This window comes from Protopterus annectens, chromosome 1.part0 (assembly GCF_019279795.1).
Source record: "Protopterus annectens isolate FY-2018-M chromosome 1.part0, PAN1.0, whole genome shotgun sequence".
Classification (NCBI taxonomy): Eukaryota; Metazoa; Chordata; order Ceratodontiformes; family Protopteridae; genus Protopterus; species Protopterus annectens.
Window position 1 is genome coordinate 159,543,262 of NC_056725.1, and position 25,254 is coordinate 159,568,515.

Sequence of the window (25,254 nt, forward strand, 5' to 3'; positions counted from 1 at the left end):
ATACACAAACTCAAACACACAACACCCATCCTTTACTCACCCCCAACCCTAACCCACACATCCACCTACCCAACCCCACTTATGCACAGCCATTCCATATGTTCGACATATCCACCATTCAGACATCCACACCTTTAACACTGTCCAACATTTGGCCATCCTCACCATCAACATAAAATCATGCCCTCTGCATTCGTGGAACATAAATTTGGTCAAACACAGGGGAACCTTTTAACCATATTGGATAATATTCTGTAACATACTGATTGATAAGGTCTACTTTATTATATCATATGGACTTTTGGTTCAACAGTCTTATAACAACAAATTTCCAGTCATTACATACCTCTGCAATTTGGCAACATCCCTTAAAAATCAGTCTCAGGGTTTTCACTAAAACTTTCCAAAGTAATTCTAAATCCTTGTCGGAAATTGTATCCAAGCCAAATCTTCTGCATAATCCAATTTACCTGAAACTTGTATCATTTTAATCTCAGTGAGAAAAAAAGATGCATATTTCTCACCCTGCCTAGATGGTAAAATGTCTGAAATCTCCGAATCATAATTATGAGGAAAACAGTTGACAAACAATTCTGTTATCACACTGGGCTCCCTGTATGTCTGGTTGTTCTTTGACAGGTGACCTTAAGATCATTTGATGTCCCTGTCCCTAGAAATGTACCTAAAGAAGGATTTCCTGTTATACTTCATAATGTTTACTAATGTCTCTTCATATCCCTTGATCTTTTTAAACTAATCTTTTTTAATGTAAGTAGCTCACAGCAGATTTCATAGAATATTTCTTCCATCTCTCCATTCATGCAGCAATTTGTTTCTATAGTTGATAACATTTCAAGTTTTGACACCAAGTGCTTCTTCATGTTTTATTGTCAGCCTTCTTTTATTTCCCTAAATATGTTATCTGTTAGTTTAGGACAAACTACATCCTGTATACAGCTTTATCCTTTAAATTGGTCTCCCATGAACCACACACTAACTGGTCCTAGCTTATGTATGGTTACTGATCATATAGTAAATGACTTGTCAGTTAATTTCGACTTAGGACATTGCTGGCAAGATCAAAGAAGCTGAAACACTAAAATGGTTACAAGCGGATAGACGATGCAGTTTGCAGCCATCTTCCTTAATAAATTCAACGATACAAAAAACATCCAAAGTAACAAGCCTAGTGTGTTTATTAACTGCCTTAAGTTATTCTCAAGAACAGTAAAGAAATTTGAGACTGTTTGTGTTAATAATGGTACCACATTTTAATTCAGACAAGCTTAAATTTACTATGACTCCATTTTACTCATTTACAGAATAAATGCAAATTAACAGTTTTACTAAATTTTGTTTCCTAGAGTTAGATGTCTTGCATATACCCATCAATCAAATAACAACCTTTCTTATTTTCATTGTTTGGCAGACATAGTCAAAACTATTCACCTTGTTGTTCAAAGTATGGATCCATTACACAGACATCCGTCATCAAAATTACGATCTCTCCACCAAGTCCTGCTGTACTGCATGTATGACAATGAAACATAATGTAACCTTCAAAAGCCAAAACTCAGTCCAAGTCCATCAACCAGGTTTCTATTATTACAGCCACATCCCCTAGTGAATTTAGGAGATCCCTTAAAAACATCCTATCAATAAGACTATGGGCACCGATGATTAGGACTTTTAACCTAACATGATCCATGTCTGATGGTGGTCCTAATGGACATCCCAAAATTGTTGTTAAAAATTATTTACATATGTCAAGCTGCAACCTACAAGGATCCCTTTCCCCTGCCTTGCAGGAACCAGAAATAACAGAATAAATACCAGTTCCTGCCATTTAACTTTCAAACTTTTTTTACCCTAGCATTTACACACACACTTACAATTTGTAGCTCAATTCTGTTTAAGACCTCAGAAAATATTACATCTAATTCCTTTATCTGAGACAAATTTCAAAAGTCTTTTATGTTTCTAAACAATAAATCCCTGAATCAGATATCATGGTCCTGGCACGAACTATGACATTTTCAAAGTTTTTGACATGTAATTTTTTTGTATGGCATGTCCTATTTTGCTGATATCTGCCCCAGTAAACAACTATTTTTCTATAATTGTTGCATTTGCACACACACATACGTGTGTGTGTGTGTGTGTGTGTGTGTGTGTGTGTGCAGGGGAACTTGCCCCCCCTGCAAAAATGTGACAGTAACCTGTTTTGTGCTCTTTTACTGCTTTTACTGTAGTGTCGAAGTTTCAAAACTTTGATCATATGGTCTTGGACATATGGGTTTCGAAGTTCTGAAACTTCGATAAAACAAAGTCGACCTGTCTATCCCTCCTTTACACACATAATACTCAAGTCTATCCCTCCTAGAACGCAATGTATTACAACTAGGATTTCTTTCTAATAATAAATATTCTGTCTTCTGAAGGGTGCTTTACACTTGCACAGTCAGCTGTGTAAATAATGCATCTGGAAAGCTGCCACAAAAATGATCATCTTCCCTTGGTTTTGTTAGAGGATTGCTTTGCAGTCTGAGTTCCATTTCTCTTAGCTTTCTTCCTTATACAGACACAGTTTATAGATATATACTCATAAGCAATGCCCTTCTCTTCTCGCTATTACTTGCTTTCTTTGTAGTTGTGCCTTCCTTGTCATTTCAATCAGAAGCATGCATTGTAGATCCCACCTGTACATTTTCCACATTTTGTTTTTCATTATTGTCATATCTTTCTTCTACAATTTTTCATAGTTATTTTTTTTTAAATTAGAGGAACAAATGCTAGCTGGTGATAATTTTTATAATAGTCTCTCTCTGATTTCTATGAAGCATCTTATTACTCGAACCCTGCTTACCCTTTCCTTCTCTTCTTGTTGTCCTCACACTTCTCAGAAGTAACATTTTTTTGGGTGACGCATCATAGCGCTTTTAATGCCTCCTCCTCCTCAGTCCTAAGTCATCACTAACCCCTAGCACTCTAAGTAAATGTACTACATTGGTCACATTGTGTTGCTTAACATTTGTTATTTACTTCTCCCGAGTCCCTTTCGCCTGTGTAATACTTTTTAAGTGGTGCAAGTCTTCCTTATGAAGTTGTGCACTTATTGCTACACCATCTCCTCCAGTGTCAAACAAATTTAATAGGATATTTTTAATAACTGAAGAAAATACTTCAAGAGCCATAACACAGACTATAAGCTGCTGATACTGTATTGAACCCCCTACTACAATGAGCTGAACTGGGGAGAAAGGTAATTTAGAAAAAGAAAGGTTACTCATCTGCCAGAGCAATCTGCTCTTATACAAAATCTAAATATCTACTGCCATCTGGTGTTCACCTGCTGTAAAGGCAGACAGAATACAGGCATTTTTTTTTAGAAGATGCAGCCAAATGAAGAGGCTTCAAGAACACTGAACCCCTCAGGCAATTACTAAAAAACAAATGAATAAAAACTAGTATATGAACACCCTTTTTAAGATGTGAGTTCTGAGGTATACATGAAAGAAAATGTCCAATGCCTATTGCCATCATGTGACATGGACCATGAACACTGAATTTCAAATGAATAAAACAGGCATAATTAAAAGAAAAACATATGTTGCACAATGACAGCACCACAAGAAGGTCTCATTTTCTAACTGCAAAAGTAAATGTTTCAGAGACTACACATGGGTTCATACGTGTGTACTAGGAAAACGGCCCTGGAGCCTTTACAAGCCTAGCCCATAGGATTTCCCTGGCACTGTGCCACCAGACCTTAGTTCCTAGTGCCTCTGTCGGGTAGAGCCACTAGAGTGATCCCCGGAGTGAATTTGCTATTTCCCATTCACTCATCAAGATTTCTCTTGAAGAAGGCCAGTCAGGTGCTCTGCTTGACATGCATGGGAAAGTCTATTCCATAGCAGGAGCAGTCTCTGGGTTATGAACCTGTCCCTCCAGCATGTTCTGTTGATTGTGGTAATGAGGTTGTGGTCTCTGGAGCATGTGGTGCGGAGGGATTGGGATTTCTTTAGATGTAGCATTTTTAACAGAGCTGGGTCAGACATGGCTTTGTAAGTCAAGCAGAGATCGCCTCTAAGCAGGCGATATGAGAAAGAATAGTTGGAGTTTTTTGAGTCTGTCAATATAGGGCAAGTGTTTAAGGCCTAGGATCCTCTTTGTGAGGTACTTTTGTGGCCTCTCCAGTTGTTGCAAGTGTCTAGTGAGGTACATGCCAAATGGGGCATTGTACTCTATGATTGGCCTAATGATGGAAGAGTAGAGGGAGACAATGACCTCTTTCTTCCTGGATGCAAAACCCTTAGAAATGAGATGTGCCATCATTTGCTGACTCATCTCCATCAAACAGGTTTCTTTGAAACATTTCTTCAGAATTCTGTACACATTCTCTGGTCTCAATCTTTAATTTCTCCTTTATTTCCTTCATCACTCCATCATCTCCTTCTCTCTCAATCTGCCTCCTTGTGTCTCCCCAGGCCACCTTTGCGCCTGAAATGGAAACAAGAAGTGCTTTCTCAAAATGGGACTCACTTGCAAAAATGACGAGTGTGTGTGTGGGGGGGTCTTTATTAAAATCTATAATGTACATTACATACAACATGTACAAATTATTTACAATTATTTACAAATATTTATGGTTTTTGACTTGCAAATCTCCTTTGTAATTCATTCTTTAGTTTTTATTCACCTTATTAATTCCCCACTTTTTCCATAACCAAGATCACTTTTTTCAAAATTTCTGATAACATCCATTTTCCATTACATATTATCTCATTTATCCATTCATTCCAAATAATTCACATTATACAAAACAATTTCTTGTCTAAACTATTAAAATCACTTTCTTTTCTATCACCGTAATATGCATATTCTGTCATGTCCATATTTATATCTTGTATACTTTTCAAACCTTTTACATTTTCATTTTCACATATTTTTGCTATAACTGCTTTAATATTTCACATTTCAAAAAAAACATGTTCAGTAGTCTCTACCTCACCAGATTTAATACAAATTCTTTCTTTTATCTTTTTATGTGACATATTTGCCTTTACTGGTAGCTTACTTATCACTAATCTCCACAAAATATCTGTACATTCAACAAATCTCTCACATTTCCCTAACCTTGCTTCTTTCTCCTAAATGTTTCCATGGAAAAACATTATAATATTTATTCATTATATTTACATACCATTCCCTTCTATTTTTTCTATATTACCTATATTGGTTTTCCATATGAAATATTTGATTTTCAAAAGTTAAATATCCTCTTCCCTCTTTACAAATTAATAAATTTATCCCAACTTTCTTTGTACTTTTCTTTCATTATCCTATCAATCTATTGTTTTTTTCCTTTAACCATACTTAACACCTTGTATAGCAACTGGATTCATAATGAATGCACATAAAATACTACTTGCTGGACATCCCATGTCTTAACTTAAGCAACCATTTATAACTAATTTAACTTTACTCTTGTTATAAACTGAAACCAATATATTATTTTATTACTTAAATTATATATTTTTTAAATCTCCCACAAAGTTTCATGTTTCCTTTTAGACATTGGCTCACTGGAGTACAAAACTTCTACAGGACAAAAAGTCTGTCATATAATTAGACTAAGAATCAACCTACTTACCTCAATGCTCCAGACACAAGAGCTATGATACAGAGTAGACCACACCTTTCCTACTTTTTTAGTGTCGCTAACATCCCAAATATACAAGCTATGATCACTGTAGACACACAGAAGCCAACTGTTGCAAGGATCAAATGCCAAAGCAATGGTATGTGGATACGTAACACCAACCTTCTTCGTAAAAAGGTGACTAAAAGAAAAAAATAAAAATAAAGATGTTTTAAAATGCAACATTTAATTACATAAAGGAATAAAACTAACAATGTATAGTCAGCTATCTAAAACTTGTTCGTTTTATAGCCACATACATTATCAGTACAATAAATACTTACTGGGTTTTAGCATGCAATAACATGCAAAACAAATTCAAAAACTGGGCATGACAAGGACATAAAATGTATTTCAATGTAGCATTTATTTTCTAGCTACCATACAGCCAACCACCTCTGATCCTCCAAAGCTACCACCACCACCACCCAAAGCTTGCACATTCCAAAGCACTACACTCCAACTACCACTGCACCTCCTCCAACATTGTATTATTCAGCTACTATGCAAAAACTATTGCTTATGACATATTAAAACAAAGAAGGCTTTTCAGGACATGGGCCAGAAAACTGGAGTTTATGAGAAACCTGAGCCCACAAATAAGCAGGCAGAGGCTTGCGGCTTAGTATCTTATCACCCATCTACAAAAATGATGCACATAGCTTTTAATTTTACATTTCAAAATCATCTGTTCATGCATATTACAGGCATTTTCACAAGGCAGTGACAAATAATTATCTGGCATAATGCATTACAGTTAAAGTTGGTAAACTGCCAAGACCTTTTCCTCTATATACTACAACACCTATGCACATTCAGGCTTGTCAAAATAATGACAAAGTGCTCTCAACCTTCTGTCACACAGCACAGCCCCTAGCATAAACAGTGCTACATTAAAGCAGTTAATTAGCCAAACCAAATTTTGTGTTAGATGTCAGTACCATACAGGTTTAATTATATTTTCATATACAAAGGTGAAGTTAAATGTTAGGCACGGGAACAGAAAATACAGGGTAAGTACACTGGACCAAAGATGCAGAGTTAGTAAGTTGGGGAAAAACTCAAGTCATGAAACCGAACATCTCTAAGAATACATACAAACATGCATAAACAATTTTTTTTAGGTCTCTCCTCCTCCACGATTATTTAGCTCTGCTCAATGAGCAATTTCTTTCTCATTCCAGTAAAGAGAACTAGTAACCCAGTAGAGGGAAGCAAGAGCCACTGAGCTAAGGTCATCATCGTGCATGGCTCAATTTTTGCAAGTATAATGCAATGCCTGCTATGCTGAGGCTCAGGAGATGCATACTTTCACCCACTTGCATCTTAAAGCTATAGTGCCTAAACACTGCCTTGTATCCATACACCCTACAAATCGAGGAGCTATGCAAATATAAATGATTCACAGGGACTTGGAGATGAAAATTTCAGTGAGTCACAATGAGACAAAACTGAGTAGTTGAAAAGCTATATCAGTGAACATCAAAAGTTAGTTATTTGTAGGATTTAAGCCCCCCTACATCCCTTGTGGTGAGACATTCCCCCAAATTTACACACACAAACACATTTATGTGAGTGTTATAAGAGTTACTGCTGCAAGCATTTCATCGCAAGCTGAAACAATGGATTTTCATTGGTGGTACCATTGGTCCGATTATGTAATGGTCTAACTTAGTTATATTGACAGTTACATAATTCCTAGGCCTTTCTCTTTTCTTTGTGTTTGTGCGACCTTGGAGACAGTTTATTTAATTTCCAGCTGTGTGTGTGTGTGTGTGTGTGTGTGTGTGGGGGGGCAAAGCAACTCCCCCAAGCAAAAGTTGTTTTTCTTTTTGTAATCACAAATGTAACCTGTTTACATTTGTGATTGCTTTTTTATTGATTTTAGTTGCAATTAATGGTAACTGTCGATGAGCTTGTTCGATGATCCCACTTGTGATGAAACTCTAACAAATGCACTGGATCTGGTCTTGGGTATGAACTCTCATCACTCCCTTCTGCCATCTCTTCCAGCATCCTGGCCTGCAACTCAACACAGGCTGGCTGGGGATCAGTTAAGGCAAAAGCCACAACACCAGGTGATAGCCCCCTACTTTAAACATTCTGAAATTAGCATTAACTGAATTTCAACATTTTTGCTTTAAAATTTCTTCACTTTCTGATAAAACTTGGTTATATGAAGCTGAAATCCACTTACTCTCTGCCTCACCATCCTTTCCAGAAAGAGCTGCGTGGTAAACCAGTTGTGACAAAAGACAGACAAGTTCACAACTCAGTTTGGTTACCCTTCTCTGAAGCATCCATGTTTAAGAGAAGACAAATCCTCTCCTCCATTGCGTACAATAATGTCACATCATACCAGGACAGCATATGAAAGAGACCAATGTCATGTTTTTCAAGGCACAAAACTCAATCCTATTTGACCAACAATTTATTTGCAAAACCAGTAGCTCTACAAATACGCACATTAGGACCTAAATCTAAACCAACAAATCAGTAAGATTCGCTAGAGGGTAAGCTTTTAACTCAAAGCATTTCCAGCCCATGGAATAAGTTACCACTACAGGTCAAGCAAGTACTACTTTTTTGTCTTTATGGCTAATCTTGATTGGCTGGACAAGTACATTTTCAGCAGGGTTATCATGTATGGCCCTGGTTAATTTGGGAGGTGGGCATTATTAAGAATTCATAAAGGGTGTCAAAAACTTGTGTGTGACCACTTAAAGGTGTACATCTAGGCATCTTATGGTTCCTGTGATTGCATGCCTAGTACTGCTCCTATACAAACTGTACAATGGATGTATGTATATGTAATATCTATAGCTATACACACACACGTGTGTGTGTGTGTGTGTGTGTGTGTGTGTGTGTGTGTGAGAGTGTGTATTATATATATATATATATATATATATATATATATATATATATATATATATATATACACACACACACACACACACACACACACACACAGGGATGGAAAAAAGGATCTGCACATATGAAATGATATGGTAAAACATTTGGCTGTGTGACAGAGCTCACTATAACAGATGGTTGAGTAGGATCAGTGCTGCAGTGCAATTCCTTACACATGGGAATCAGATGCAGGCAGACGTCTGCCTAAATGGCCTGACCCCAAGAAATCTATACAGCAGGTGAGGCTGACACCTCCCCTACACAAGTGTACAAGCTTGCATTTCAGATGAAAATGCAGTTGGCCTACACCATCGCCTGTTCCTTTCTCCAGATGAAAATGCCAAGGATATGCCTTGTGGGGGACAGAACTTTTTAGTATTGTTAAAAGGTAATTAGAGTTCACCTGTGGATCCCTCTCCTTTGGTGCTAGGGAGGTCTACAAGTGGAGACAGGGAAAAGGAAAGCCATCTATGTCTGGCTCACACCCCTCCCCCCAAGAATATTGAGCTGTTCTAGAAACAGGCCTGATCATAGGGGAAGGTGGGAAGGAGCTACAGTACTACAACAGTGATCCTACTCAAACGCTTACAGTTATTGTAAGTAATAACAGAACTGCACCGTGTTCTTCATATGGATCATTGCTGAACAAAAACTGTCCTTCTATATCACTGTTGCAGTACTCAAAACAGAAGGGATCTCCTGGTCAGGGGAGCCAGACGCTCGGCCAGTATACAAAAGCCTAATGATCTTGTATGTGTATACGTTACATTTATGCTCCCCGCACAGAACATAGGGCATAAAAGAGACATACGGACACAACTACCGAGAACTTCTTTGCCGCCAGTTCGAACACCACTTTTGCTAGTTGGCCTGGCCTATTTTTCTGTAAAGGACCATTTGTCCCCATTTCTGCTTGTCTGCCCTTGAATCCTTCTTAGACTTCTTATTTTGAGTTCAAACAATTTCTCAGAGGCATCCTGCATATTAGGCCTCCAAGGAAACCTATTCCTCCTCCTCGAGACCTTAATTTTGTTTTGGAAAAACTGACTCGGGCTCCTTTTGAGTCTGCAAATTCTGCTTCTTTGCAACTTTGCACCTAGAAGACAGTTTTGTTGCTGGCTCTTATTTCTGCTTGGAGGGTTTCTGAGCTCCAGGCCATTCCTCCTTTGTTTCTTTCACAGGGAGAGAATGTCCCTTGGTACGAATCCTTTTATGCCCAAGGTAGTAAAGGAGTTGTCCTTTAATCAGTTGGTACAACTCCCTTTTCCCTTCTCCTCAGTATGATAGTGAGAGGGTGTACATACCTTGGATTTGCACAGATAGCTGAAGTACAACTTGGATAAAACTAAGGCCATTCATAACTCTGATCACCTTTTTGTTTCCTTTCATCCCAGGACATTGGGTTTGGTTGTTTCTAAGCAAACCTTCTCCTTCTAGATATCCAAGGCCATCTACTTTTGTTAATCTTTTCATGGTAAGTCTGTCTACTTCTGTTAGAGCTCATTCCACTAGGGCTGCTGCCTTTTCTGATGCCTTCATCAAGGGACTGGACACCAATTCCATCCTTGAAGCAGTTACCTGGTCTTCTACTAAGCATTATAAGTTGCATATGGTTTCAAGACCAGAGCAGGTTTTGCTGAAACCATTTTATGTGGGTTTGTTGAGGACTCTTCTCAGCCTTCCACTGCCTATTCTGTTTCTTGAGCTTTACTCTTTCTGTTTAGACTACTGCAGCAGTGATATAGGAGGACATGGTACAGTTGTCTAAATTCTTACCATAACAGTAGATGTCTTTCTCTTCACTTTTGTATTTGCTCCCTTGCTCACCTCCCTCGTTTGTTCTGGTTTTCATTTTAGATTCCCTTCTTGCTAAGGGTTTCCCTTTTTTCTTCTGCATTTCTTCCTCCTGGGTGTACATGGACTCCTTTGCCCTGTGGAGACTGTTCTATTCTGGGGCAACTCAGTTGTGGATAGTTGCGTCCATACGTCCCCTTTATGCCCTACATTCTGTGTGTGGAGCACAAGTGTGACATATGGCGCATACAAGATCATTAGGCTTTTGTATATACTGCTCGAGTGTCAGGCTGTCCTGGGTAGGAGATTCCTTCTGTTTTGGATACTGCAACGGAGAAGAGAAGGATATCTATTGTTATGGCAAGATTTTACACAACTGTATTTATTGACATATGGGAAGATACCTGCAGGCAAAACAAAAAACTGACTGGAAGACAACTGGAAGGTTTGCCCTACTGGATCCATCTAAATGGTTCTTGCAGCACTGCAGTCCCAAACATTCCTCTGCTCTTGGACTGAAAATCTAGCTTGTAATGTTTAGACAATGTGAGGCTGTTGGACCATGTAGCCATCTCAGAAATAAGGATGTGATAAGAAACTTGTGGATGCAAACAATGCTCCAGTGGTGTAATCTTTTGACATGTCCCATCCATTCTTACCTTAAGATATAGCTCACTAGTCATTAGGAAAGCATTTGCATAGAAAATGGTTCACTCTGCTTCCCTGTAATGAAACCCACAAACAACCTCTCCTTCTGCCGGACACCCTTCATCCTATCAAGATAATATTTGAGCTGTATATGAACACCCACAACTTCTGTTTCTACTTTTAAGGGTATTTTATCAATGAGCTAGTTCCCTTGGGTGGCCAACTTCCCAAAAAAAAAACAAGTTATGTACTCACCATAACGTTCCAACTGAGTAGTTGGACTTCATTTGTCAGCAACCTGTGGGTTACGGATCCGATACGGATCCGAGCCGGCAGCTTACCAAGCTAAAGATTTGAGCTCCAAGCTCCTCCCCCTTACCCATACTACACTGCAACCTCCTTTCAATCCTCAGATCGAGTTTGCCACCCAACACGTGACACACAACAACCTAAGATACCAAAAACCTGACCCAAACATATACACCAGGCTCGTCAAACTCAGGACATCGAGCCCAAACAGAGAAATAACCACCAAGGTCAGGAGGAAGGAGGGAGGGAAGGTTGCTGACAAATGAATTCAAACTACTCAGATGGAACGTTATGGTGAGTACATAACTTCTTTATCTGAAGTAGTTAACTTAATTTGATCATCGACCTGTGGGACAGTGTCCCCAGCTACCCGAAATCTTGGGAGGCCCTTAGGGAAGGTTATTCTGGAGCACTGCACAGCCAAAGGAAGCTCTTCCTCTAGACACCATATCTAACTTATAATGAGTAATAAAAGTGCGAGAGGAGGCCCAGGTAGCTGCTGAACAAATATCATCCAGGGGAAACTCTGGACCAGAATGCAGCAGAAGTAGCCATGGAATGGGTAGAGTGAGCATGAACCCCTTCTGGTTCTGGTAATCCAAGTTCTTTATATGCTTGTAAAATAAAAAGCGAAATCCATTTAGTAAGAGTCACTTTTGAAAGTGGTTTTCCTAAAAAGGGTTTAGCAAAGGAAACAAAAATCTGATCAGATTTACGGAAGGTCTTGAACCTATTCAAGTAAAAACGTAACTGCCTGTGGACATCCAGCAAATGAAGTTTGTATTCCCCTTTATTTTGAAAATTAGGGAAATATACAGGCAAGTTAATAGACTTATTAATGTTCGACTCCAAAGCAACTTTAGGAAGAAAAGACAGGTTAGTCCTGAGAGACACCCTATCCTTATGAAAAACTAGGTATGGGGGTTTTATACATAGCGCCTGAAGCTCAGACACTCTCCTGGCTGAAGTGATAGCTATCAGGAAGGCTGTCTTCCATGACAAGAATTTCAAAGCAACTGATGCTGCAGGCTCAAACAGGGGTGCAACTAAGGCCTGAAGAACCAATGTCAAATCCCATGGAGGGGAAGGATTTTTGACAGGAGTTCTCAGAACAAAAGTACCTTTAATAAATGTCTTGCAAATTCTGGCAGCAGCTAGAGAACCTGAATTTTTCCCCTATGTGAAAATGGGAAATAGCCGCCAGCTGGAATTTGACTGTGGAAGAGCTGGCCCCTTGCTGGAAAATATGAGACAAAAAGTCCAACACCGCTGGGACTGGAGCGGTAAAAGGATCCTGATGTCTCTGCGAAGCCCAAATGGAAAAACGTTTCCATTTACTACTGTAAACTTTTCTGGTGTGCCGCTACCAGAATGAATTTAAATGGGGAAGAGATACCGGGAGTCCTGGCAACTAATGGAACAGGAGCAACCAAGCTGTGAGCTTGAGGCTGTCCAGATTCGGAGGAGGAATTCCAGAGGGATGATGAATAAGATCCGGAATGGGATCCAAAATCCAGGGCGGAGCTAGAAGATGAGACCGCAGGGTAAGGGAACCAAACTTGGCATGGCTGGCGTCAAGGTTGGAGGAACCATTGGTGCCAACCCCCCTGACTCCAGGGCTCCTCAGATCCATGGACTCCGAAACCCAAGGGTGGATCAGAGAAGGAGCTATCAGGGCAAATGTCAGAGCCGAACTCCCCACTCTAGCTGGGGGGGGGGGGGGGCAGCAATACTCCTATCTGCAGTTGAGTTTGCAGGAACCTTCTCATCATCCGGTCCATCTCAGCTTCAAAGAGGCTCCTTGTGGATCTCAAGGACACCACAGACACCGGACAGGAGGGCCAATGCGAGGATGACCTCGAAGCAGGCCGAGCCTCCTCCTCCGGCTCCGGGGAGAATAGAGCAGAGGGGAAGATGGCCTAGCAACTTTCTCCGGAGTTGAGACCACTTTAGCAGGGGGGGGGTGACAGATCAGAGTCCGCTTGCCTCTTGCGACCCCTCTCCTTGTCTCTATCTCTCTCTTTTTCTCTCTTTTTCTCCTTTTCTCTGTGTTTGTCCTTCCTCGCCTCTCTCTCACCCTGTTTAGAGGTGGGAGTGTGAGCCCAGGACAGGGGAAGAGGGCCGAAAGCCTGAACAGTCACAGCCATGGCTGACAAAGACACTGTAGAAGAGGTGGTTGATTCTGCAGGTAAAAGACCCGCCAGAATCAGCTTGGTCTTGCGATCCTGCAGGGCCCAGGGGTTGAATGCTGCACACATCTTGCAGCTCGATGTTAGGTGAGGAACCCCTAGACAAACTACGCACAGAGTGTGACCATCGGCCGGTGACAGCTTATGGCCACACTCTGTGCATTTAGAAAACATCAGCTTTTGAGATTCCGACATATCTTGACAGACTAAGCTAAGCAGTCAAGTACACACACACACACACACACACACACACACACACACACAAGGGCGGGAAGGGGAGGCCTACACTGGGTGAAAGTTCTAAAACTTTCCTTCACTAATTTTTTTTTTTTTCTGACGCAAAACCCGAGGGTAAAGTGAGGAAAGGGATTAAATGTTCTAGCGCTTAGACAAAACACACAGATCAAAAAGTTAGCTGAATAACCTATTACCTGTCTGGAGCTCCAGAATCCCGTGCTGGCGAAGCCGCGGTAATCGAGATCTGGGGATTGGAAGGAGGTTGCAGTGTAGTAAGGGGGAGGAGCTTGGAGCTCGGATCTTTAGCTTGGTAAGCTGCCAGCTCGGATCCGTAACCCACAGGTTGATGATCAAATGAGGTTAACTACTTCAGATGTACTATTATGCATTTCTTGGCATTGAGTTTCAAGCTTTTGCTTTGGCACCAGTCACTTTTCAGTGTTACACCTCCCTGTAAGATGCTAATATCTTGGGGGGGATTCTATCATTGCTCCAAGCTTACAATTATCTGCAAACTTGGTATGCCAGAGGCCCTTGACACTGGCCTTCACTTCTGAAAACTACATGCAAAAAATTAAAGTTTGTCCTATTTTTTCAGTCTTTTGTCATTTGGCTTTATATATTCCTCTATGTGGCATTTATTTACACATCTACATACATTTGATTTTATTTACATTTCCCAAGAATACTGAAGGATATCTCCTGTACTAAAGCTGAAACTGAACTGTTTTTTTGCTGAACAGCAGGGTTCTTCCACTCAGAGCTTCTTTTCTGGTCGATTTTCACTTACTCTCTCCAAATTCCTTCTTTGCGGACATCCAGGAAGTGTAATTACTAGCCAGTAACTGAATTTTATCCAAACTGAAAACTTTAACTGGTTTAACAATTTCTCAGTTCTTATACTAGGAAAGCTCTAATCAGCCTGCTACTCAGAATGCAGTCATCTTGGATGTCTGGCTCTGTCTAGAGCTCTTGAGCAAAGAAACTGACAGCTATGTGACCTGGTCACAGTATGTGGTTGTGACAAGGTACATGAATATACTGATGTTGGTTGAAATAGACCATAAGCCATTATACTCAGTAAGTTGTTGTATAAGACACTGCAGCTGATGACAGTTATAAAACGGAAGACAGAAAAAGATGTATACAACATGATTTGCCCGGTGAGAAATGATCATTACCTATTAAATACGTTTCAGCTTTGTTTTAACAATGACATGGGCACACTTACTTTCAGACGTGGCTACAGCAGGGTAGCCTGAAGTAAAATCTGCTATAAAGGAAATGCAGCCCTACTTTTCATTTAAAGGAGAAAATAGCTACATACAAGATTTGCCATTCATGAGATGATAAACATTGCCTAATCGGCTAGGGAAGGAAAGGGCGCAAGAATACATCAGTTATATTCTGAACTAACGAAGTGTATAAAAAGGGGTTTACGGTATTTTATACTGACTGCAAATTATAAGTACAAATACAGCAAAAAGTCTACAGCTATGCAGTGTGCAATGTTAATCATAAAGTAATAAAGGACAACAGATAATTACATGAAGACCTCAGAGCAATGTGAGAAAAAAAAGAAGTTATGTCTTACCATAACCTTCCATCTGAGTTGTTGATCTTCTTCCAGTCATCACTGATGGGTTCGGTTCCGAGTTGGCCTAATACCAAGCTCGAGTACACCAAAAACTCTCGAGCTAAGCTGCTACCCACAATGCCCTTCTCTCAGTTACCTCCAATCGAGTTTGCATGCAACATATAGCAGAAAACAGAAAAACGGAGGCCATTTCTGTGCGAAACCCTGAAACACCACAAGGACCCAGAAGATCCACCAGGAGCCTTTGGTGGGGGATGGTGGGAGGGTGTGATGACTGGAAGAAGAACAACACAGATTGAAACTTATGGTAAGACATAACTTCTTTATCTGAAGTTGTTAATCTTCTTCCTAGTCATCACTGATGGGACAGAATCCCAAGCTACTTGGAGAACCTGGGTGGCGTTTACGGAAGAACATTCCTGAGAACCACTGAGCCGAAGCCCGCTCTTCCCCTGGAGACCACATCCAATTTGTAATGTTTGATGAAGGTATGGGGTTTAGCCCAAATGGCTGCTGCACAAGTGTCATCCATGGAAGCCCTGAAGTGAAAGGCAACCGAAGTTGCAATGGCCCTAGTTGAATGAGCTTTGATTTGAACAGGTTTAGATTCATTCACAAGGGAGTATGAAAAAGTAATGTAATCTCTGAGCCATTTTGATAAAGTAACTTTTGATATAGCACATCCCATTCTTGGGCCAGAAAAGGAAATGAAAAGCTAGTCTGACTTGCGGAAGGACTTAGTCCTGTTCAAGTAGAAACTTAGCTGTCTATGTGCGTCCAATGAATGTAGGCAGTATTCTCCCCTGTTGGAATAATTTGGGAAAAACACAGGGAGCTCAATGGACTGGTTAACAGAGAAGTCGGAAAACACTTTGGGGAGAAAGGATGGGTTAGTACGAAGGGTTACTCTGTCCTTATGGAAGATTAGATATGGGCTCTTGATGCATAAGGCTTGTAACTCAGATATCTGTCTGGCTGATGTGACCGCTACCAAAATGATTTCCATGACAGGAATTTTAGATCACATGTCGCAGCAGGCTCAAAGGGGGGGAGAGAGAGAGACAGACTGTAGAACCCAAGAGAGATTCCATGTCTCTACAGGTAGGTCTGCTATGTAAAACTCCCTTGAGAAAGGTCTTGCAAAGTCGGGTGGAGATAAGAGGGACGCCATCCGAACCATTGTGGAAATTGGAAATAGTTGCTAAATGTACTCGAATAGTAGAAGCTGATGCCCCATTGTCAAGCAATTCAGAAAGATACTGGAGTACATCAACTGTAGGAGTTGTAAAAGGATCTAGCATGTGATTATTACACCAGATAGTAAACCTTTTCCACTTGTCTCTGTAGAATTTTCTGGTGGATGGTTTATGGGAGGCCAGAATAATATAGCGAACAGGTGAGGAGAGGGTTTCCTGCCTGGCGACTAATGGAAGTGGAGAAACCAAGCTGTCGCTTGAGAGGGGACAGATTTGGGGGAGTCAGACCTTGTGGGTGAAATATCATGTCCTGATGAGTATCCAGGATCCAAGGATGTTGTAATAGGTAAGGTCAGAGGAAGGGAAACCACACATGTCGAGGCCAGAAAGGGGCGATGAAGATTACTTTGCATCTCAACCGGATTGCTTTCTTTAGAAATCAGGGTATCAAAAGTATCGGAGGATAAGCATAGATGAGACCCACGGGCCAATCGCGAGTCAAAGCATCTCTGGTGATTCCCCATCTGGGGGAAAGAGGGCAAAGGAGCTGCTACATTTTTTGTTTGAAGGGGAAGCAAAAAGATCGCAGCAAGGCTGGCCCCAACAGCTGAAGAGTTCTGCTGTCAAGTTCGGGCTGAGAGACCACTTGTGTGGACAGAGGATGCATCTGCTCAGCCTGTCTGCAATCATGTTGGAGCTCCACGGGATATGCGTTGCAATAAGAAAGCGGTTGGAAGCCATCACCCAATGCCAAATTCTCATGGCCTCGTGACATAAGGGATAGGATTTGGTCCCTCCCTGTTTATGTACCAGATGACAGACATATTGTCTGACTGGATTGCAATCGTTCCCGATGGAAGGAGCGGATAAAGTGCCTGCAACGCTAACAGCACAGCTCTTAACTCCAGGACGCTGATATGCAAGTTGACCTCCAAGCTGGACCACGTGCCTTGGACTGTCTTTCCCTGGAAGTGGCCCCCCCCCTATCATGGAAGCATCTGTGGTCACCGTGGCATTGGGTTGGGAAGTCTGGAAGGGGCGGCACCAAAGATTTTCGTCCGTTCTCATCCACCAGAGGAGATCTTGTTTCCAGGAACTGGTGATGAGGATCTGTGAGTTTACAGGATGGAGACTGGATATCTACTGGGACAAAAGGAGCCACTGTAATAGTCTCATATGCAATCTTGGCAGAGGAACAATCAGGATAGCTGCCACCATAGACCCCAGAGCCTGTAGATCTTCCCTTGCAGACAGAGTATCACTTGTACTTGCAATCTTAATCTCTTAAGTCTGTGAGGAGGGAGAGAGACTTGGCTTGTTTGAGTATTGAATACTGCTCCTATAAATTCCAACTGATGGGTAGGATGAAGTTTGGATTTTTCCCAGTGTATTGTGATGCCTAGAAACTCCACCAGTGCCAGAGTGTAGCAGAAGGCCATGACCAGTAGATGCTTGGTGGGGAAGGAGAGGAGCCAATCGTCTAGATACGGAAACACCTGGAATCCCTCTAGTCTCAAATGAGCTGTTACTACTGCTAGGCATTTCGTGAACACTCTTGGGGCCGTTGGGAGACCGAATGACAGGGCTCTGAATTGGTAATGATTGGCTCCCAGCCGGAAGCGAAGGAGACACCTGGAGCATTTGTCCATTTTGATGTGGTAATACACATCCCGGAGACCTAGCCAGCACATCCACACACCCTCCCGAAGTGGGAGAATGGATTGTATAGTGACCATGCAGAATTTGGTCTGAACTACGGATTTGTTTAGTTGGCTGAGATCCAAAATGGGTCTCCAGTCTCCGGTCTTTTTTGGCACCAAAAAGAATCTTGAGTAGAAACCGGATCCGCACTGGTTTGGGGGGACTTGTTGGATGACTCGTTTTTGACACAGCTTTTTTATTTCTGAAGCTGCTTCTTCCCTTTGACTGGGTGGAACATTGGGAAGGCATTTTGGAGGTCTTGGATAAGAGATTAGAGGGATGTAATAACCTCTGGAAATTATTCTCTGCACCCACTGATCATTTGTAATAGAATGCCAGGCAGCTTGTTGCAGAGAAAAACGAGCCCCGACTGCTTCCAGAGGAAAGCAATCGGGCAGCGCTTCAGAAGTGCTGATAAGGTCATCTAGAGAAAGAATCCCTGGAGTCCTGATTTCAGGGACCCCCTCTGCCCCTAAAGGGGCATCTTCCATTATTGGAACCCCCTCTGCCTCTGGGGGAATCCTGACCATGTGCACTAGGGAAAGGGCCCTGAGATTTTTTTGTGCCATATCTTTCCACTCCTCTGGTTCCTGGAGAAAGAGCGCTGAGGTTTGGAAAAACATAGGCCAACGGCAGACAAGGTTTTTAAGTCCTGCTCGCACCTGGCTAATGTGTCCTTCACTTTAGAACCAAATAAAGTGAACGGTTCGATAGGGGCATTCAAGAAGGAAGACTTAAAGGAGTCCATGAGGTCACAAATGCACATCCAGGCGTGGCGACTCATAACTACACCTGCACCCGCAGCTCTAGCCGCCCCTTTGGTTGCATGGGACAGCAACCTAATGGACGAGTTGGAGATCGACTCTAGGGTAGCAAGCTGAGACGCAACTTTATCGCGTGCCCCATCAGAAACTTGACCCGCGAGGGTTCCAGAGAGTTCAGAGGTGAGATCTCTTTGGAGCCTCATAAAATGTATGTGCCAAATAATGCAGAGACCTGATAGCAAGGGTTGCTGAAGCAAAATCTCGCTTCCCTAATCTCTCCACCACCCGGGACTCTCTGTTGGGTGGATGGACAGTAGGACTTTCCTCCGCAAGGTCCTTTTTTGTGGCAGCCGCCACCACCATAGCATCTACTGTTAAGCCTCTAGACCAATGGGAGTGTTCCTCTCGAGGGACAAGTATCTTGTCTGGTCTCCGGGGAATGGCCTCAATGGTATCAGAGTTCTTCCACGGCCACTGCACAATGAGTGGAACTAACTCAGCGGTGGGGGGGGGGTCACTCAAGAAGTAGAGGGTCGAGAGGGGAAGGCCTGCAGGAATGCTGATTCCTCCGAGGAAGGGTTGGAGGGTTTCCAGTTACCCCTCTGCCTCAAAATTTCCAGGATGTCTCCAAAGGAGACATCTTCAGGGGGTGACCATGGGGACCCTTCCCCATCATCGCAGTCCATATCCTCAGTGAGGGACTCCTCCGGGGAGTCCATGTGTTTTCTCTTACATGTCTGTTTCTGAGGTGGCTCTTCAGTGGGAGTGTCTGAAGAAGACTCAGAAAGGAGGTTACCCTGTACAGGGGTTTCCTGAGGCTTGCGCTCTCGGTGTCCTAGGGAGGTGGCCTGTGATAGCTGCAGCTCAGACAGAGGAGGGGGGAAAGTCCGACGTAGGAGGAGCACTTCCCAAAGCAAGCAAGCTCTCCATCACCCGGAATGCAGGCCCGCCTGAAGAGGAATGGGAGCTTGGAACCGAGATAGATGATCTCGGAACCGGGGTCACACCCTGCTCCGCAAGGCCCACTCCCAGGGATGGAGCCTCAAGCAAAACCAGGGCGGGTGTCGCCCTCGGATCCAAAGACAGAATCGATGAAACAACTGGAACCGTACCTGGAGCCAGGGGTTCCACCCCCCCCCAAGCATGAGATTGACGAAGGGATGGTTCCGAAGGAACCAAAATGCAAAGGGGCCTCAGGGAAGGTCACTGCCAGCTCCAAGGAAAGGATTCCCCCCCAAAGACGTCAGACCTATGGGCCTCGGAACCGAAGGGTCCAAGGGAGGAGAATACGTGGGAGTCGAGGGGGCAATGGACCCAAAACCCGGAGTGGAATGGGTTTTAGGAAAATCTGTAATCCCTCTTGCTGTCAGCAGCTGATCGAACAGGTGCACTACATCCAATTCAGACAGACTCCTGGTGGACCTTACTGACACTCCTGAGGGAGAGTCACGTCAGTCCAAAAAGGGGCTAAAGGCTCATCCTGAAAATGGATACAAAGACTGGGAGTACTGGGTCTGTGGTGTAGGAAGAGTCGGCACTGAGGATTCCAGTTTCGAAACAGGCAAAAGGGGAACCATCAGTGCCAAGAAAGGGCTAGTAGCTGAGGAAACAGCTGGAGTGGAAGTCATTATCGGCCCCGAAGAAGTGGTCAGTACCGATCTCGGAACTGAGATGGGTGACATCAGTGCAGAGGTAATAGCAGGCAATAAGAGTGGAGCCAAAGTCGCACTTAGAACCGTAGCAGTTGGTGCCAAGGGCGGCGCCGATGTTGAAGTCATCGCGATATCTGCAGAGACCACTGGAGCAAAACTCAGAACAGAGGTGGTTGGAGCCGAGGAGACAATCGATCTTGTGCTCCATGGAAGACTTGTGGGCCTTATGCTTATGAGGCTTGCCCTTATCACCAGCTGGTGAAGAGGGGTCAGAATGAGGACTTTTTTTGTCCTTTGACAGAGGGATTGAGACCTCTGACGCAGAAAAAGCCTCAGAAAAGGGTGAAGAAAGCAGGCCTTTCAAAATAAGTTTATTTTTCCTTTCATTCAGTGTCCGCTGACGGAAACTGATACAAATCTGACAGGGAGGTTTCACAGATAAGTGGGAAATCCCCAGACAATATACACAATCATGCAGGTCGCTATTGGGGAGTTTACCATTGCAGGAAGTGCAATGCTTAAACCCCAAAGTCCCTTTCTTTTCAGACATACTGAGTATATCGACTCAACAATCCAAAAAAAGAAAAAATAGAGAAAGGAAGGACAAGAGAAAAAAATACCAACAATGGTATTAAGAATACCACAAGGGTAAAGAAGGGCATTTACCAACAATGGTATAAAGAGGATACCCATGGGTAGAGCTAGTTGAGATAAGATATAGAAGAGTTTTTAGGAGAAAAAAAACTTAGAAATACAGAAAAATTGAAAAAATACAACACTTAGCTGGAGAGCTCGGTGAACCTCTGCTATATGGCTGCGCGGCAAACAAGATCTGAGGTAACTGGGAGAAGGGCATTGTGGGTAGCAGCTTAGCTCGAGAGATTTTGGTGTACGCGAGCTTGGTATTAGGCCGCCCTCGGAACCGAACCCATCAAAGATGAATAGGAAGAAGATCAACAACTTCAGATGACTGGGTTTCTGACCTTTACAGATTATCTGAAATTTCCTGATGTCAACAGATACAGGTGCAATTAATGCATTTACATACCACATTTCAAGAATAACATGGTAAAATCTAATAATGATTAACAGTATGTGGAATTCAAGTGATTTTTGCAACAAACAGAATTCAGCATGGTGAACTCTAGTCAAAATCATGTGCAAGTGAATGGTTAATTCAAGAGGAGTGCAGAAACTGTAACAGACTCATTAAGAAATCCAACTTTAACAGGGACTCCTACACTGATGTACACTTGGCCTGATGGAAAAAAGAAAACTTTTGTAAACTGTAAATCTCCTGCCAACTCAACTATTGGAGGATCAGAGATTATGGAGTGGAATTCCTACTATCCCCCATATTGCACAAGCTAGAAATCTGACAGATGTTCAAGACAGGCTGTGACACCATCCTAACGAAAATGTTAATATGCTTAAGAGGCATTATTACTAAATGCTTTAAAATAAAAAGGGAGAGAGTGAAACTACAGTAAGATTCCAGACAGATGTAGCCAAATGTGGTTGTGAAGCAGTGAAAGCCATACAGATAAACTGATTTTCTATGAAGAACAGAAGTTGCCAAGAGGAAACCCTGCAGCCATTTGTTCAAAATGAATACATCTCACACACTGACAGCACAGTGCACGCAAAATCTGTTGCTGCGCTACCTGTAACAGAGAGCTAGTTCAAATCCGAAACATCTTATCATAGGAAGTTACTAGGCTAATGGCTCTGGGGCCCTTACAAGCCTAGCAAAGATTAATTACCAAAAAAGAAACCTCAGTCAGCACCTGTCGCCCCTGTCAATGAGGGACACAGGTGGAATCCCTGGGACAAATCTGTGGTTTCCCATCCACTCGTCAATGTTTCGCTTGAAGAGGGTCAGCAACGTACTCGGACATGTATGGAAAGTCTATTCCAGAGACTGGGCAGCCTCTGGGAGCCAAACCTGTCTCTCCAACAGGTTTTGTTAATGTCGCATATTAGATTTAGTCTTTTCAAGCGGGTAATACGTGAGGAGTTAGACTTATGGATATGGAGCATCTCTAGTAGGGCAGTGTCCAAGACTGCCTTGTAGGCAAGACACAGATCACCTCTGCACAATCTGTATGATACAGAGTACAGTGATAGTGAATTGAGCCTGTCCACATAGGACAGGTGTTGGAAGCCATGGACTCTCTTTGTGAGGTTTTTCTGTGGCCTTTCCAGCTGGTACATGTGTTTTGAGAGGTACATACCAAACAGGGCATTGTACTCAATTATTGGCCTAATGAGGGAAGAGTACAGAAAGGTAATAACCTCCTTTTTTTTTGGATGCAATCCCTTTACTTATGAGATGAACCAAGTAAAAGGCTTTTCTGACCACTCCCGCTAGCTACAACTTGGTCGAATGTGAGATTCTTGTCAAGATTCCAGGTCTCTCACCACAGGTTGTGTGCTTGGGTCTATATTATATGAACGAAGTTTTATAACTTCGAATACCATATGATCAACACTATATGGTCGAAGTTCTAAAACTTCGAACAGTTTAAAAAAAAAAAAAAGTAACCTAATGGGAAATATTCCCTTTACCGCATTATAGTGCGGTCTCGGAGTTGGTATATTTAAAGAGCGGGAGGTGTGGCGGGTGCAGGCGGGCTTGCCCCCTGCTTACAACCCTAAGTTTAGGGTTTTTTCTTTTATTTTGTTTTATGTATTCAAAGTTTTATAACTTCGATCATATGGTATTCGAAGTTATAAAACTTTGAGTATATAATAAAGACCAGTGTGCTTTGGGGGTTGCCACTGATGTGTTAATCAGTATGTGATGTGTTTTTGCAAAATGGTATGATATATTTTTTGTGTTTAACTTAAAACCATGACTTTGCACCAGTCATTTGTTGCTGTGAGACCCTCTTGTAGTATGCCAACATCATTTGGGGAGTCAATGACAGCACCTAACAGAGTCGTCCGCAAACTTGGTCAACCACAGGCCTTTTGTCTTTGCCTGGACCTCTGAGAAGTAGATGCCAAACTGTAGGGGTCCCAGGACAGCTCCCTGGGGAACACCACTAGTGACAGGTCTGCTGTTGGAGGTGGAGGCTCCTATTTTGACCTTGTCGGTCCTATCAGTAAGCCAGTTGGCCACAAACCTGATGACATAGGGATTTATGCCAACTTGCTTCAGCTTTTTGATGATGTTTGAGTGGGGGATTGTGTCAAAGGCTTTGGCCAAGTCAAGGTAAGCTGTATGTACTGACTTTCCTTCATCCAGGGCCTTGGTGACAGCCTCATAAAAGTCAACCAGGTTCAACAGGCAAGATCTGCCCTTGACTAATCCGAACTGGGTGGGGTCAAGTGCCTGGAGATTGCCTATGTCCTTGTTTATGAGGTCTATAATAATATGCTCCAAGGCTTTACAAATCAAACTTGTCAAGCTAATGGGGTGATAGTTTCCAGGGTCAGTAGTGGCACCACCTTCGTGCAAAGAGATGACGATGGCAGTTCTCCACTCTACTGGAATGAATCCTGTACTTAGGCTGTGGTTGAATAGGGTGCTCAATGGCAAAGCTAGTACTTGTTGGAGATGGTGCAGAATACAGCTTCAGACACTTTCAGTTCCCATGGAAGCTGTGTTCTTTGCTTTGGATTGGGCCTTTAACACTTGATCTACAGAGATGTGAGGTGCAGGACAAATACTGGGGATGGCGAATGAGCCTTTGGCGGAGACAGGGGGTGGGGTTTGTGATGAACCTATCTGCTAGCAGGTTGGCCAAGTCAACAGGATCAGTGTAAGTGATACCGTTAAGAACTAATTCTGAACAAATTTGGGCTTTGCCATAGAGGTCCCTGATGTACCTGAAGAAGGCTTTGTGGTTTCCCTTTGTTTTAGAGGCTAGTTTTGATTCATAACTGGCTTTGGAGGTTTTCACTAATGATCTAATTGTTGGGTGAGTGCATTAGGAAAAAAACGGATATTCTTAGTGTAGGAATAGTACACCCAGTTTATGGGGGGGGTGTAGTTGACGTCACCAAGAGTCAGGGTGTTAGGGGGTATATTGATGGAGTCAAGTAGGTCCAGGTAAGAGGAGTGGGTGTCCTGAGTCATGGAGGGGGGGGGGTCTATAGCTGGCTATAACTTTGATGGGTGTCTTGCCAACTTGGAGTAGTTCTAGTGCGGCATGCTGGCAAACCAGTCTGGAGGTGTATTTTTCTTGAATGAAGATAGAGACTCCACCACCCTTAGTCTTCTTGACCTCATTTTAGGGTCAGAATGTGTAGAATGAGGTAGAGCCCAGTAAGGCAGGGATGCTCTCCACAGCCTTGAACCAGTTTTCTGTGACTGCACAGATGTCAGCATCTTCCAATGTGAGGAGAGCCTCCAGTGAGTGCATTTTCAGGTTAAGGCTCCTAGTATTAAGTAGCATGACCTTCGATTTGCTTTTTGACTGATCTTTTATGTTAGAAGACTTGTCTTTGGGACATTGCCTAAAAAAAGTACAATAGGGAAGGCAAGAGCCTTGGCCAGAATCCGGAATCCCAAGGTTGCCAGGTGGAAACCATCTCTGGCAAAG

The 25,254-nt window shown here is 42.5% G+C and overlaps 1 protein-coding gene across 1 annotated transcript in view; it reads right to left on the minus strand.

Moving 5' to 3' along the window:
- The window catches only part of LOC122787719 (WD repeat-containing protein 62-like), a 1,689,893-nt gene that overhangs the window by 1,267,340 nt on the left and 397,299 nt on the right, over nt 1-25,254 (minus strand). Inside the window, exon 7 of the mRNA XM_044054617.1 lies at nt 5,654-5,843. Within this exon, the coding sequence (XP_043910552.1) occupies nt 5,654-5,843 (190 nt within the window). The remainder of the gene's footprint in view (nt 1-5,653; nt 5,844-25,254) is intronic.